The sequence below is a fragment of the Pholis gunnellus genome (assembly GCF_910591455.1).
Source record: "Pholis gunnellus genome assembly, chromosome: 9".
NCBI lineage: Eukaryota > Metazoa > Chordata > Actinopteri > Perciformes > Pholidae > Pholis > Pholis gunnellus.
Window position 1 is genome coordinate 4,905,637 of NC_136535.1, and position 16,253 is coordinate 4,921,889.

Here is a 16,253-nt window from a genome sequence, read left to right on the forward strand (position 1 = left end):
GTAGGTTAAGCTACCCAGCTACATATAAAGTAATTCAAAAAGAGCCCCACTTCTATGACATCATGACCTAGTGTGGTATACTTATTCTGAAGTGCGTTAGCCATTATTTTTGGTTTATGGTATTTTGATACTTTCACTGAAGCAAGATTTTCAATACAGGACTGGAACATATTATTTACGCAGTGGTATTGCTATTTTAACATAAGTAAAATATCTGAGTGCTTCTTCCACCACTGCCGACTACGCCCTTGAGCTTTTCTAGTCATGGCTTAAGTCATGGTATAACATCCCATCTGTGGGAATTATTGGACAGGCGCTTAGCACTGACGCCTAAATGCAGGAACCGGTGGTCCTCCTCGCTCTCTGCGCATGCCCGACAGACGTTGCTCTCCGTAGCCAGACAGCAGCAGCTCGGAGAACCAACACCGGGGATGGTCTCTTCATTTTTTCTAAAAATACAATATAAACGTTAAATCTCCACAAAATGAAGTTCCCCTACTCATAGATTCGCGAGGAGTAAGTATGATGCGCTTAAGTTCGGGTCGCGTCGGTGTTTCTCCGTCAATGAAAAGCTAAAGTTTGCTCACCAGCTGGCCTGGTCACAATAAGCACAAAGAAGCTCCTTATTTATTGTGACTCGAGCTAACCTATTTAACGATGCATTGTTTTGATTTCCCACCGCAGTCCGCCCAGTCCATGTTAGCTGGCTGAAACAGCCCAGCTTCAGTTATTAGGTGTGTGCTAGCGTTAGCTAGCTGTGGTGAATTACAGCAGATTGAGGCTGGATTGCTAGTCAGATGGCTAACGTTATCTCGCTACGGACTGGCTGTCTGAAAGTGGAGCTACCTCACTCATGAGGCTGTAGTGACGGTGTGACCCGACACGGTCGGTGCTCTGGTTAATTCAGGGCGTTAGCCGACGACGGTGCCAGAGATCCACACGGTCGGTGTGAGCTGTCTCTGTAGGAAAGGTCACGTTATTATCCGGTCTGTATTAATGAAGATCCGCTTTCTCCTCCACGCGCACTGCGTCCTCCTGAGGCACACCGAGGGTAACACAGAAGATCCGAGTCAGGACAGCAGCTCTGGTCTGCGTTCAGATCAGACAGCAGAGCCACGAGCTTTGTTGGATTATTATTGAACACGTTTAAGGCCTTTGACTCAGAAATAGACAGGCCTCCGGCTAAAAACAAGGACGACAAAGCAGGACAAAAGTAAACAACTGCTATGTACATAAATAAATATGTATTCCAGAAAAACAACAATAGCACAATGACATGTGCCACCAGTGAGAGAGTGCTGGAATAAATATGGACATGATGGTATACATGTACAATCTGTGATGAATCTGAGATCACAAAGATTACACCACATGACTCGTCACTCAGCTGACCAGTGGAAGTGAACTAATGGTGAATCATAAACCGCCTGCAAACCTGTGATGAATCTGCAAAATAATGTGACTAAACCATAAGACAACACTCAGAGATCCTTCCCTGCCTTCTTCCAACGGAGCTGGGAATAACATCTGCACTGAAGCTGCAACTAAGGATTATTTAAACGTTCAATAAATCCAACGGCTATTTCTCTTGATTGACTGACTACTAGTTTGGTCTATAAAGGGTCCAAAAATGCTGCTGTATAATTTATGATTATAATAGATTTGAAAAAATAAGTATTTTTATGTGTATTTATTGGTTACTTTTTGTTTTGCAAAGTTAAGCCTGATGTTACTTTACACGTATAAGAATGATCCCAGTCTCTGCCACACAGTGAGGCAGAGACTGTGATATATATATATATATATACACATAGAGAGTATGATGATGATGATGATGAACCACGATCAACGTCTTGTCCATATATCGTACAATAAGTTGCTGTTTTATTCAAGCTGTCTCTGCTTGCCTGCTGCACACAGTGAGCTCCTACAGAACCAGGACGTCGGTTTATTACAAGTGGCCATTTGCAAAAGGTCAAACGACTGGATGTGAAAACAGGCCAGCCTAAGTGTCGTCTTTGGCTGACTGGTGCTGCTCTGTTTCTCCCCCAGTGTGGTGAGGAGAAGGTGTCCCGTGCTGCAATAGCGTCATAGTGACATGCTGGCCTGCCTGCCGGCATCAGGTGACCCTACCGTCAGACTTCTCTCCCGCACGCAGATGAACACTGGACTTCAGAAATGTGAGTGCCGTTGTGGTCCTATCTGTCCTTTAGATGAGTCATTGGCCAGCAGTCGGGATCGGACGATGTCGATCACGTAGCCACGTTCTAAGATTAACATGACAACAAAGTGTGATTATGGAACATGGTGTCATACATTGACTCTAAAACCTTTAACTCAAGAGCAATACTTTTTTTTTAATAGTGTAAATAATAGAAATTCTGTAGACTGACGGACAAACTGAATTATAGCGTGGTTATTAACATGATCCATGCTTAAGATGAGGGTTAAACGCATCCGTTGAATTTATTTACTTGTCAAAAGAAGTGCCAGCTCGTCGTTAATGGCACCGTGCAGCTGGTCCAGAGCCTCAGTGGCTACAGAGCTCTTAACAGGGAGCAGATGAAGTCACTACGAAGCTCACGCTGCAGTACATTTTATTCCCACATCTCATGTTGTCCTACAGTGTAGTGTTACAGTACGTGTCAGTATGAAGTGTTGCGACTAGGTTTACATGCACAAGATATTCCTACTAAGCTGTTTATATGGCTAATGAAAATGGAATATTCCAGCCAATGTTTTTTTTCAAACTTCTCTACCGACAGCGGAGCAGCCTACATCCTTTTATTTCTTCAACCGAATTCTTGAAAACGTCGGCTTTGCCGTATTTGTACATATCCCAAAAACTTTCATAATGTTTAAAAGTTGGTGCTTTTCTCCTTCTGACCAGAGATGTGGGCTTCTTCTTTTGGTCATGCATCTCTGGCTGGATTGTGTTCAAGGCACTTGAGTCGCAAACTGCTCTAAAAAACGAGATGCGTATTCTGAATGTCCAAAGGATGAGTAATATCTGCACATCCCACGTCTTAATCGGAAAACGCTCCATTCAGAATGAGGAAACAGTGGAATGTTAGTGTGCATGTAAATGTGTTTCTGTTTGTCTGACCTTACACATGTTCCAGGGGAAACTACACAGAAGATGAGATCTGCCAGCTATCCAACCCCAGCAGAGTTGGATGCCTATGCTAAGAAAGTTGCCAACAGCCCTCTGACCATCCAGATCTTCCCCAACAGCGTCAAAGTACCTCAAAGGAAGCACATTCGCCGCACAGTCAACGGGCTCGACACGTCCTCGTCCAGCCAGCGCCACAGTCCCTACCCGTCTCAGGTCAGCTCCAGTAGGGGTCTGCTGGCCGTCCTCCGCGCGCCCACCAAAGGCCTCGTCAAAGAGTTGGACGGCAGCCGCACCCGGCAGCTCCAGAAGGCCGCCATGGACCCTCACAGCGGGCCGTACGCCGCTCAAAGCACTTTAAATCTCCCTCAACCCGCCCCTCACCTACAAGGCCCGACGCCGCCCGATGCCCAGAAGCAGGGCATGGTTCACCCGCAGGCGCTGCAGCAAAGCATGACCCATCCAATGACTTTACAGCAGCCTCAAACCATGCCCCACCCGCAGGCTTTACAGCAAAGGAGCATGGCTCATTCACAAGCTCTGCAGCGGCAGCAGAGTTTGTCCCAGGTTCAGACTCCGCAGCAGAGATTGACTCATCCGCAGAGCATACAGAGGCAGCAGAGTCTGCCTCACACCCAGGCTCTGCTGCAGCAGCAGCAGCAGCAGCAGCAGCAGCAGCAGCAGCAGCAGCAAAAACAACAACAGCAGCAGCAGCAGCAGCAGCAGCAGCAGCAGCAGCAGCAGCAGCAGCAACAGCAGCAACAGCAGCAGCAGCAGCAGAGCCAGCCTCATCCACCGGTCGTCCCGCAGCAGCAGCAGCAGCATCTTTCTCATCTGCAGACACTAAAGCATCACGCGGCTCCTCCGCAAGCTTTACTTGTGCAGCAGGGAGCGACTCAGGACCTGCGCCACATGTCCGACGGAGCTCAGCTTCCGAGCATACAGCACACCCAGGGGCTAGGCGGCCCACAGCCCCTCCCCCAGGTTGCGGGCGCTCCGACCACGCCCAACAGCCTCCAGCAGCCCCCGCCGGGGGCGTACGGGCCCCGGAAGCTCCCCGACGCAGACGCCCCACCAAATGTAACTGTATCTACCTCTACCATCCCACTGTCCATGGCGACCAGCCTGCATCAGAACCGGCCGAGTGACCTGAGCAGCATCGTGCACCAAATCAACCAGCTGTGCCAGGCACGGGCCGGTATGGGCGCCACCTCTGTCTGCGAGGGCCAGATCGCGAACCCCAGCCCCATCAGCCGCAACCTTCTGATCAACGCCAGCTCCAGGGTGTCCTGTCACCACCCGGCCCTGGGCTCCGTGCCCAGCTGCCTCATGGTGGGACCCCCAGACAAAGCCACAGCTCAGACTCCCAATGCTGCACTCCACTCACAGCCCAGTATAGCTGCTACTAATAGCATAGCTGCCTTTCACGCAGACCCAGAGAAGGTACAACTGCAGCAACAGCAGCAACAGCAGCAACAGCAGCTGCAGCACCATTTACATCAGCAGAAACAACAGCAGCAGCAGCAGCAGCAGTTACAGCAGCAGCAACATTTACAACATCTGCAGCAGCTGCAGCAGCAGCAGCGCTCCTGGGCCCAGCATCAACTGGCCCACATGCAGCAGCCCCCTGAGGGGGCCCATCCCTGCAAGAACCCAAGGATGGAGCCTCAAACCGAGTGCGCTTTCCCCTCTCGAAACCTCAACTATTCCCACAAGCTACCCAACGCCGCACAGTCCTTCGCCCTGAAGCACCCCTCAGAAAAAGCACGGCCGTCGTCCCCCGTTAACTGCCCAGTAGGTTCTATGCCTTACATTAATGGCCACTACATGCAGCCGCCGTGGGGCAGCATCCCGGGCACAGCAGGGAACAATGGATCCAGCCCTCAGGACCTCCCCGGGGCTTTCCAGGGAGGGCAGGCTGCTGCCTCCGCGAACCGCATCCCGGGGGCAAAGTACCGGCCGGGCAAAGAGGGTCCTCCTGACCCGTCCAAGTTGATGCAGAACGTGGATTTCTTAGGAGGGGACTTCCAGATGCCCAGCTTTCAGGAGCAAAACATGGGCGTGATGGAGAAGATGCACAGGTCGGCCATGGGCCAAGTTCAGGAGCCCAACAACGGCGGCGGCGGTGGCGTTCACGCTCATCACCCGGGCTACCGTTAAAGCGTGCGCTTATCCCCTCTCCGGCCCCTCCTCTTGTTGTGTTTTGAGTTTTCTCTCAACAGCTACTTTCAGCTCCTGTGGTTTATTCTTTAAGATCTTGCAAGTGATCAATTACATTTGAATTGCTCCAGAGCTGGATCTGTAGACCCCACCAGGTTGTGATGTTTCAAAGTATTCCTCAGGTCTTAAGCCATGTCGTACCTTTGTTGCAGATGAAGGGTTTTTGAGATTGTTTTCCACTGTCGAGTAGAATTCCTCTTTTTCATCACTGGCATGGATGTGCTGCTCTTTGTTCGTGTATATATTGTGTTCTAAACTATTAATTTGCAGATGAGAATATGCTTGCCACATGATTGTCACAGTGCTTTTTCCTAGGTTGACATGTAAAACCTTTTATTTTTAGCATTTGTGGCCTTACAACTGCCCAAAGGCAAGATATTAGGATGTCCTCGTGTGATGTTTTCTTTTTTTTGCAATTATTTATTCTCTTAACAGGTTTGTGATCCATTTAAATAAGGTTACATGTATATGCAATTAATAGGACTGTTAATGTTTTTGTCCCAGAGGCTCCTCTTAGTCGAGCTGTACACTTCCTCTATCAGGAATACAACATGGCTCCTGAACTGTGCCGTTTGTTTCTGTTCTGCATGGTTCAATGGGTGATCACATTGTGCAAAAAAACGCCCAACCATCACAGAACTTTAGTTAAAAAATATGACGAAGCCAGCTCCAGCAAAACCAGTAACACTCTCCATGTAGTTTGTGGAGTAGTTAACTCTTTGTTTGGTAAGTCTAAAGTGCCCTCTTGTGTGTGTGATATTTCAATAATCGCTTACGAAGAAGCTATTTCCGTTTTTGTCGTATTTCTGTAGACGGCCCTACTTGAACTGTAGAAATTCCTTTTTAAATGTTGCGGCCTGACGTCTGGCAAGAGGAGCATCAAGTCCATTAGCCCCTATTTGTCTGTAGCTGGCGTGAAACAGAATGGCATCCCATTAATATTAAAATGCCGTGCGTATGTCGGTGTGTGAAAAGCAAATTGATCACTTGCAAGCACGCAAGTACTTAAAATAATGGGAGCTGGGAGAAGCACTTGGTTTCCCCTCACCACCTTACTACTGTAACACATGTTACCTGTGTGGCTCCGTCTACTGATCTCCGTCTCTCTGCTACCTATAAAGACAAAGGAAGGCCAAGTGAAGCTAGCTGCGTCTAGCGTCAAGCTCCTCTAGTCCGCTTCTTCGGGTTGATGTCTGCTTTGCTAGCCTCAAGCCTTCTGGGAAAAAAAGCCTTAAATGTCACAGTGGTTATCCTCTACTTAATACTTACCTTAACTGACTTCCTTTGCTAGGATCCCAACTTCAGTATGGCTTCGCTGTGAGAGAGAATGAATTGTTTCTTTTGAGCTTATTTGAACTCTGTACTGTCTGGTCATTGGACAGAGGTAATGTGTGTGTGTGTGTAGGCAAAGGAAGTGGTGATATTGCCTTAAATTGAAACCTTACGGTAATCATGCTACTCCTACTTGTTGATAAAGCACCCATCCTACTGTCTCAAATGTTGCCTATCAAGGATTTTAAGATGTTAAAATATGAATAGTATTTAGCAGAATGAATAGGTATGTAGAACGGCTGTAGCAGTTATTTTAAAGTATTTGTGTGCTTTTTTTAGTTGTTATACTTAATAAATATCCTGATATAGTTTAATTTATTATTATTTTTGGACCACTGCATCCTGAAGCCATAGGTGTTTTCACATTAGGTGCCATAGGTGAATCCCATTGATGCAGTGTGAGCTGAATTGTCCGTTAATCTGACGTCTTTCTCAGCGCTGAGCTTTTCTTTGCTTTGTTCTCCGTTCTCTTGAGTTGTGCTCGGAAACACAGTACAGGTCAAAAGGGAGGAAGAGCTGCCGATCCGTGGTCTGCAGAAGGAGACACAGCTTAGATGCGAGCCGTAGCGTTTCTGGATTTTGGTCTTTATACTTAATGGCAGTTTTCTTTGTTTTGTTTCCTGGCTCTCATTTTTTTGATGTGCCTGCCCCTTAAAGCTGCTATAGACTTTTAATCTGAACACACACTAGTATGATTTGTGTGTGTGTGTGAATAGTAATGATGTATGGGCTGTATCAGTGAAAATAAGTTCCTATTCATGGTGAAGATCGCCACCGCTCAAATGCTGGGAGATTTGGTCTGTTCTTTATTCCAAATCGTTATAATAACTGACCAGTACTCAGAATGGCAGAGTTTTCTTCAGGAGTTTGACCCACTGCATTGCAGGCCCGTGTGGGTTTCTGAACCTTAAATCAACACTAATCGATCCGACAGGCCTGCCCGGTTTATTTTTGAACTGCCTCGTTACAGCCCGACATAGTCAGGTTCTACAGTTTCATATGAAGTGCCTCCACTGGGCTTGGTATGGAGAAATGTGCGAATGGGTGCTTGTGTATGTTAAGCTTGGGTACTTGCACACAGGTAATCTCTGACGGGGGACCAAGCTACTTAGTTATAACTACTGATACTGTGTCATGGACTAGAGGTCCTGAAGTGTGCCACGACTCCTCGACGCCGTCGGGATGTGTGAACTGTTTGCTGCTGACTCACTGACCAAAGTGACCAAGCGTCCCTCTCTGTAACCACCCCGGCCGAAAAGCCTCGGCGAGCTTGTATCGGGAACTGATGTTCTGACCGTACTGAGCAGCAACCCGGTGACCTAAAGGAGAGCCGCTGCCCTCGTTTGTCTTGGTTAACGAAAACTTGTGAAGTAAAAGTGTAAAGATGTGAACGGAGCGTTAAAAAAAAAAAAAAAGAATTCTAGAGTGAGTGGTTCCTCTCTGCACAGTGTACCCCAATTTTGTTTCGGCCAAGCAAGATTCAGATGTTCTACCCGGAACTTTGCATGTTCTGTGGTTCCATTTCACAATACTATCACACACAGTACACGTGGACGTGTAAGAATCTCATCTAGCCGACTTGATGGCAATATCTATTGGGACACAGGTATGAGACGACCCTCTAGATTTATTTTTACTCCGATTAATGCGATTGTCTTTGATCAATTGAAGATGTATCATGTTGTGAACGGCGGTGGAGGGGGGGGGGCTTACTTTCTCTACTTTGTGAAAATGTGATATTCCAGTTTTGCCTAACCTTCAGGAATAAAAATGTCTTGCACAAACATTCCCCCTAACCAAAATAAAGTTTGCAAACACGGAGCTTTTACGAGACTGTCTTTGTTACGAACACATTCATATGATCAAGATCAAACGGTTTTCTGTTATCAGCTAAGACATTCAAAACAAGAGCAGTAGTGTTCCTACAGGTGGAATTCTGACACTACACATGCAGTATATACAGTACATGAAGGAAGCCAGAGATCCAGACCAGTTGTGTCGACTAATGTTTTTCTGAAGTGGTAGCATACAAAACATTGTTTTTAAGAAGGAAGGGACCATTGTGGATGCAAAGGCTCCCCTGAAAGCTGAATGTGAAAGTTCAGGCTTGTAACTGTAATGGATCTGGGTTTGGATGTTGTGCTGAACCTAGACACAAGTGGTGTGCGTTGGTTGGTGACGTCTAGCACCGATCCTCTCAAAGACTCGATTTGGCCTCCACAGAATTCCTGGAAGATTAAAAGGCAACTCAGAATTGGCGGCACCTACACAGTAAGAAAACAGCAAGTTATTTGTCTGCTCTGTTGTCCTACCAGCAGTTTGGTTGGGGGGCTGGGACTTCATCATGCTTTCCCCGGGGTCTTCCTCGTGGACATAACCAACATCTGACCTCCATTGTCTCCAGTTCATTTCGTCCACCCTGAGGTCGAAGGAGACACACATTGGAATACTAGAATAGACGCTAGAAAAATACAAGCTTTCCGTATGACATTCACAGTGAGGCCTGTGGTAAATGATACCATTTCTTTCGTTGTAAATTTGAGTGAACTGAGCCTGTAAAAGATGGTGGCCAGTATTCAAGATTAATACAGTAATTCTTAGATGCATTTGTATCTAGCTCAACACTTCACCGTGTTTGTAAGATAATTGAACACCTGTACAGACTAAACAATAGGCGTTAATATCAGACGCATGCAGCGGTGGCTTACCTGAAAAGCCTTCGACTCTCTCCCTGCTCGCCTCTGAAACACACTATTTTCGACATCGTGGAGTACAGCGTACTCTTCAGGCACCTCGGCAGAGTCCTCTCCATGTCCAGAATTGTAAAGGCCCGCTGAGGACGTGCAACAAGATGTCAGTGTGTCAGCCCTGGTGTTTTTACCAGCTTTTCTGTTTGTTTGTGCACAACCTAGAAACACTTAATATCGAAGCACTTCTTCAAAACAAATATATATATATTTGAGATATTCACTACTACTATATTCGCTACTAATATCAAGCCACATTTACAGACATCCTTAAGAAGTATCCTAGATTTGTGAGATGAAGTTATTCCTGGGAGGTTTTGCGTGCTGTAAAACAAGTTTACAGACTAGAGCAGCTTCCCACCTGCAGGTTCCAGATGTTTTCGCTTTCTTTGGAGATTCTTTCGACCGTGTTGCCCATCACGGCTATGAGCATGTTGAGCAGCAGGATGTAAGTGAGCACTATGTACGTGATGAGCAAGATGTAGAACACTTCCTTGCACTGAACGTGGTCCGTGAACTCCAGGTCTCCCATTCCGATAGTGAACTTCAACAATTCCAGCGTTGTGAAACGGAGGTCGTTGTAACTTGGCTTCTTGCACTCAAACGGCTCGGCATCAAAGCTCCTCCCACGTGCCGCAGGGCCATCAGGAAGCTTTTCATGAGCTGCAGGAGAGTCTTCTATGAGGGCTACAATAGCTACGGAGGAGGAGAAAATTTACGTCAGATGACTTTACTTTGCTTGAACATCTTAAATTCTTCATTCTGCATGTGCGTAACTTTTTGCATTTTACGTCTGTGAAAGTCTTACCAGCCGAAAATCCAAACAGAAATACACCATAGACGCACAGAAAGTGTAATAGGTCACCCAGGATCATCTAAAAAAAAAGAGGAAAAGTCTGTAAATCAGGCTACCCACGTCTCACTCTGAGACTTTTGGGTACTTATACTTACTCTTTCCATCATGACACTGTACATCCCCAGTTGTTTAGAGCCTCTTGAGTAGTAAAGAACATTGATCCAGGCCAGAGCCAGCGACAGCACGAGGAGGCCAACGTACTCTCTCAACCCACAGAAGTACAACACTGTGCAGATCAGGAGGAGCGTCGCCTGCAGGAAACTGCAAAACAAAGTGGAGTGACAAGAATGTGCTGATAATCAATTTGTCCTTCACAAGAGGTTGACGGCGATACTTACAATAGAATGTCACTTAATCCATCCGTGTACAGAGCCTTGAAGGTTGGGTGGTTCCTCTTGAAAATAGTTAACTGTGGATTCGGGAGGCAAGACAAATGGAAATAGTTTGAAAATGATTGGGACTCCTTTTGTGTGAATTACTGGAACCGGATTCCACTTCCTCACCGCTTTATAGAAAAACCACGCAGCTCCAAGGACACTGAGGAGCTCGCCAATGCAGCGAATGTAGTCGAGCGGGTCATCTTCAATGGGAAAAGGTGGCTGCAAGTCAAAAGGATGAGGAGTCGATGCACAGGGCTAATGAAGTCGCTAAAAACGTTTTTTAATCAATGGATGGTTTGGTTGGTTTAGATTTTTGCCTTACCTGTCCTTCCTTCCTGTAGAAGGCCACAGAGGTGAAGATGCTCAGGTATGACAGGTAGATCAGGAAATTCATCAAGAATAACTTGGAAGCAAACCTGTCCCACTTATCCTCCAGCAGGCTGCGCAGCGGCTCTATCTGGAGCATCTCAGGACGATTCTGAGGTGACATTCACAGGATAATTTCCACATCAAAGGCCTCTATTGGAACTGGCACAGCGACACCCCAAAAGCCTTTGATTGGGACTTGTGAAGGCCATGAAAGCTTGTTTGCAGAAACTAAGAAAGTAAACGGTAAACTACTGCCAGATGTTTCTGTGCTTTTGCAGTGCTGCTACATAATTCCTCCATTATAATAGGCATATCCTGAGCATCATTTCCATATATAATTACATGTTTACATCTATAAAATGAACATCATATAGAATACATATTTGTTGACTTAGTCCTGCTCTATATTATCTGAAGCAGGAGGACGTTGTGTCTGACAATGGAACCAAAAAGCACTCGGGAAAATTGTGATTTTGTAGACCTTCATGTGCATATCATTTTAAGTTAATTTGGGTCAAAATATATATATTTCATACCGGATTTTCACTCCCGAAGACGACTATCTCCAACACAGAGTTGTCCTCGTTGGTGTCGATGGAGCTCGTGTCGTACAGTGAGGAGTGAACGGGTCCATAGACCCATTCTGTAAACTTCCTGGACAGCGACCTCATCTCCTCATCCACAAACTCCCGGTGTAACATGTGGCTGAACAGCTGGACAATGAGAGATCAGAGAGGGGATGGTTATCTTTTGTGACAATACAAGAATCTCCATGGACAGGTTATCAGAAAATGGGCCCCTGATCAGAGACGTGTTAAGGGCTCTGACCTCTTCTACATAAGATCAAGAGTTACAGATTCAAAGAGACAGATTCTTTGTGATCATTTTGAATCTCTTTGTAGTTGTTTTGAGTCGCTTTGTAAACGCTTTGCATCTCATTTTGGTTGTTTTTTGTCTCATGGTCATATCGCGCCTCTGTGGTAGTTTTGCGACCATTTCTAGATGATTTGTCTCCTTGTAGGCGATTTGTGTCTATTTGTGGTCATTTTGTGATTTCCCAATAGAAAATATTGAAATGTGAAAATGTTGCACACATATGGCAGGTCATGGCATGGTCAGTTTAAGTGTTGTAAGGCAATGCAACCATTCTAAAAAAGGATTTACCCGAAAACAAACACAAAGACCTTCAAAAGAAACTAGACCTACCCCAATCTTGCCGAGCTTGGCTGCTAACTTCAGAGGAGTCAGCCCCTGATTATTTTCAATCATTTCCAACAGGACTTTTCCGTTTTTCTCAACTCTGTTGTGCTGAATAAGGATGTCGTCGTACATCTTTGCGATCATATCTGTGTTTTCTGCTGTATTGTTTGCTATGACTATCAAGGCGTGCAGCACAGTGTTTCCTTGTGAGTCCTGGTCAGTCAAGTCAGCTCTTCTGTAAGAGTTTTCTATGAGGAAAGACACAATATTGGGCTGGTTGGTGCAGGCAGCCAGTGACAGAGGAAGCTCTCCTATTGGAAACACACAAAGGTCAGTTTAGTGACTTGGTTATGAACAACTGGGATAGAACAGGTAGCTTCTTTTTTTTGTTGGACACAATTACCCACCAAAATAAAAGCCCAGCCCTGCCTTGCGCTGGAAGAACCTCCCATTGGCTTTGACTTGCACATCTGCTCCTTTCTGGACCAACAGCTTCACATAGTCAAAGCTCCTTCTCTCAATGGCGATGTGCAGGGCTGTCTGACCTGTGAGTGACGTGTGTTATTGGTAGAGGACACAGAATTGTAATGTTTTCTGCACATTGTTAGTCTCTCAAAGCTATTACAAGGAACTTTGATTTTGAAAATCTCTGAGTAGTGTTTCGAGCAAAATACGTTGAATCTGAGCCAGTGGCACCGATGACTAGCATTAAGAATAACTATATATCAGTGGTGGGCCGTCAGGGCCAGCAAGGCCTTCTCTGCTGGCCTAAACAGAATCACAAAGTTATAGCTATTTTATAATTTAATAATTTTTCTTAAATACACTACATGTATTATAATTTATAAAAATATTTTTCCCATTATCTTATTTTCTCATTGCACAGCTACTGTGCTCCTCAGTTGCTCTGCTTCCAGTGCAGCATGTTTTAAGTAGAGCTTTTATCCAATCAGAGTTCACCTCTGTGTCTCTAGGTAAGAAGAGAGGCCCGAGGCCTGCAGACTCACCAGTGCCTCCGTGTGCAGTTTAAGTGAATGGGGACGATATTGTTGATTGTCATAGTCTTCAACCAATCAGACCTTTAGTTTGACATGTTGGGCGTATTCTTTGACGTGTCAGAGCTGCTAGCTGGCCTACAAGTACGTCAGCATTACGTGCAGCTTAGTTTTTAGGTGCAGCTCTGCAGTGCGGTGCAGCGTGTGCTGTGATTGGTCAGTGGGCGAACACGTGACTATTGTGAAATAACACAATAGTCAGCAGAGGCTTAGTTGGAGTAGTAAGAGTTCAAATTGAAAGATATGGAAGAAATTATGAAATGTTTTGCATTTTGCTTGGTGTAGATTTTTTTTTTTTTTTACCTAGCTTTGTTTTTTTAACACTCAATGGCTGAAGAAGGAGAAACGGATTTGTGAGTTGGGATTTAACCGTGAGATTAAACTCTTAAACAAAGAAAGGAGGATGGAGTTTGGTAAGTGATCAGCATTTGGTAAGTCAACTGCGTTTGTTTTTTTACATCTAATATCTAAATGGCCCTTGAGTGTGTAGCAGAATGCGTGTTGCTGCTGTTGTTTTACCATTAAGCTAGTTAGCGTAGCCTCCCAGAACACTTGCAGAGCATCAGCTGTTTTTTGTTGTTTGTTTTTGTTCCGGTTCAGAGGTCACACAGCCCGTTGTCTCCTACATGAGCGCAGAAAACATTATATTTCCCACAATTTAAGCTTCTGCATTTTCCTAATGAACTAGTATTATTCAAACGTTTTGTTCGGTTTGTAAGCCTCGTAGCGAACGGTTTAATAAGAATACGTGTATTGTTACACTCCTAGAAACAAATAATAACCGTAGCTGTGGCGTCATAATGAGGTTATTAGGGGATTTTTCAGCTGCAGGACAGCACTGAAGGCCCAGGTATAAAATGCACGGCCCACCACTGCTATATAAAAATAGCCAGTATGCTTTCCTGATGGTCTTGTTTACTTATGAAGGTTATATACAGGCAACAGTTTTACATTTAGACTGTTTCATAACCAATGTTTACAGTATATTGTACAGATACAGGTCAAGAAGCCCTTATTTATGGCCAGGTTCTACATCGTATAAATGGAGTTTAACAGCAAAGTAAATCACCCTGAATGTATACAATTCAAATGAATTAAAAGCAGCTGTATTCATTTATTGGGTATGCTGGCAACAGCATACATTTCTAATGAGCGTAATATATGGATTTTACATGTTTTTATGAGGCCTTTCAGGATATATAGTCTCGCCTCAAAGGGCCTTACAGTCTTTACAACATAACACAACTTCTATTCTTTGGACCATCAGCTTCAGAAGTACCATCACTCGTGAAGGCCAGTTTTCTGTTCACCTACCATTGTAGGAAGGATCTTTGTAAGATGCGTTGATTACATTTTCTAAGTCTCCTGTTTTCTCGGCTATGTCAAGCAGGACTTCAACGGTGTCATTTTTGCCTTCCTTTAGGTTCAGCAAAGCTTTCAGGAGTGCCGTTTTCCCAGTTGTTTCATCTGAAAGTTGTGCAAAAAATAACAGTTTTGTTTCTCATCACACTATTCACATCAATGTGTAGAGTTTCTGATGATTGAATATGTACTACTGGTACAAATTGCTCCTTTTGAGACATACAAGTTCTATGGACCAATTCACATCAAGCTTCTTTGGAGTTACTTACTGTTTTTTAAAACAGTGTTTTCATGGGCTCCTGAATTAAATGAGCCTTATCCATTCATGCAGACCTGTTTGACTTTCTGTCAGTGACACCTTTTCTGAACAAAACTCTTTTAGCCACCAGCAGACGGTCTCGCTCTGCATGACAATCATCTATTTCACTGCACACACACACTTTCCAGGAGACATGGCTGTACTGTTTCACACCAACATGACCATAGATGACAGCAGGACATAGTCAGTTATAAAAAACAAACACCTGTGAACTCTGGGCTTGTGAGTTTCTTATCATTAAGCTGCAGGTACTCCAACAGGCCATCAAGTTGAGATATGTCTCCCTGGGATGCTGCTTCAAAGACTCTCTCCCTGGTGACTGCTTTGCTGTAAATGACGTCAACACTGGCATTACTTTGTCTGAAATGTAGAAAATCATACAAGTCATAAACTGCTTTATGCAGCTCAAGATTTCCAACGATGCAATCATTTACTGTAACTCTATTTTAACATCTGTAATCTTTAAATGATGTACAAATAACTCTTTGGTAACACAGTAGTTGTTAATGAGTGTCTCAGTGAAAAGGATCCGGACCAGCTTGTGAACAAGCACAGGTTTAATCAGGCTGAAGCTTGTTTACCTAAACAACCATGTCACCTGATACCTATCAGTCCCCAAAGGCTCAAATGCTCCTTTTTCTTAGCAGCATTAGAACCACACTGATTTCTGTGTTGACATCTCTAGCAGTCAGTCTGTGCAATTTCATAATTAAAAGCAATGTGCATCACCTGTGAGAGAGAAATCAAATACCAGTTGTTGGCCAGTAGGAGCGGTTACCTAGATATTGAGACGTTGGTATCCATAGGGGCAGGAACTATCTCTGAGCTTTCTGTCTTGAGGAGCCAATCCAGACTATTCCCCTCCTCTTCAGGCCTTGTGTTCGGTGGCTGTCCATTGTCCATCTTATTTGTCGCTAATAATCAAGTCTCGGTTGTGTATGACAAAATACTATGTTTGCTTCCCCGAGTAGCTCATCGGATATGATGAGCCACAGCTGCACAGGTGTAGAATTGCAAATGTCAGGGGCAGCACTGAAGCGCTGATGGTGTTTGTTACCTTGGTCACGCTCCGCCCTCTCCCGAGGGCAGGGCAAGGCTGTTGTTTGCCCAACAGCAGTTTTTCCAAATATAAAAAAACTAGTATCTGCTTAATCTCTGACATTCTTTTGTGAGGTGTTACATACCATCCGTTCTCTGTTTAGGACAGCTTAATACCCAGATTCAAACTAATCTATCTCAGTATGATCTGAATGCCTTAATTGTTTTATTGAGCGTTATTCTGATGAATAGTAATTTGATCA

At 44.9% G+C, this 16,253-nt stretch overlaps 2 protein-coding genes across 3 annotated transcripts; one reads left to right on the plus strand and one right to left on the minus strand.

Annotated features, from left to right (window-relative positions):
- The first annotated feature begins 389 nt into the window (after positions 1–389).
- Positions 390–8,451, plus strand: LOC306700867 (protein FAM222B-like). Of its 2 annotated transcripts, none has more exons than XM_079165999.1 (3): positions 390–516; positions 2,053–2,180; positions 3,123–8,451. In XM_079165999.1, exons 2-3 carry the CDS (start codon positions 2,099–2,101, stop codon positions 5,270–5,272), a joined length of 2,232 nt encoding a protein of 743 aa, XP_079022125.1. In that variant the 5' UTR covers positions 390–516; positions 2,053–2,098; the 3' UTR covers positions 5,273–8,451. The 2 variants fall into 2 exon arrangements, with proteins under 2 accessions (XP_079022125.1, XP_079022126.1); XM_079166000.1 differs by lacking the exon at positions 390–516 and adding an exon at positions 1,730–1,974.
- Positions 8,452–8,812: 361 nt separating this feature from the next.
- On the minus strand, positions 8,813–15,855 carry LOC306701120 (transient receptor potential cation channel subfamily V member 1-like; the record flags this gene model as incomplete). Its single annotated transcript, XM_079166367.1, has 15 exons — positions 8,813–8,892; positions 8,977–9,083; positions 9,373–9,497; positions 9,773–10,107; positions 10,220–10,286; positions 10,363–10,528; positions 10,606–10,676; positions 10,771–10,866; positions 10,970–11,125; positions 11,553–11,729; positions 12,223–12,527; positions 12,624–12,761; positions 14,586–14,738; positions 15,158–15,297; positions 15,731–15,855. The coding sequence occupies 15 exons, from the start codon at positions 15,853–15,855 to the stop codon at positions 8,813–8,815; spliced, it is 2,241 nt and encodes a 746-aa protein (XP_079022493.1).
- Positions 15,856–16,253: the final 398 nt, after the last annotated feature.

Coding starts and splice junctions, on each gene's coding strand:
- LOC306700867 (XM_079165999.1), top strand. CDS start 2,099: ATGCTGGCCTGCCTGCCGGCATCAGGTGACCCTACCGTCAGACTTCTC. Junction 2,181..3,122: donor GAACACTGGACTTCAGAAAT/GTGAGTGCCGTT, acceptor CACATGTTCCAG/GGGAAACTACACAGAAGATG.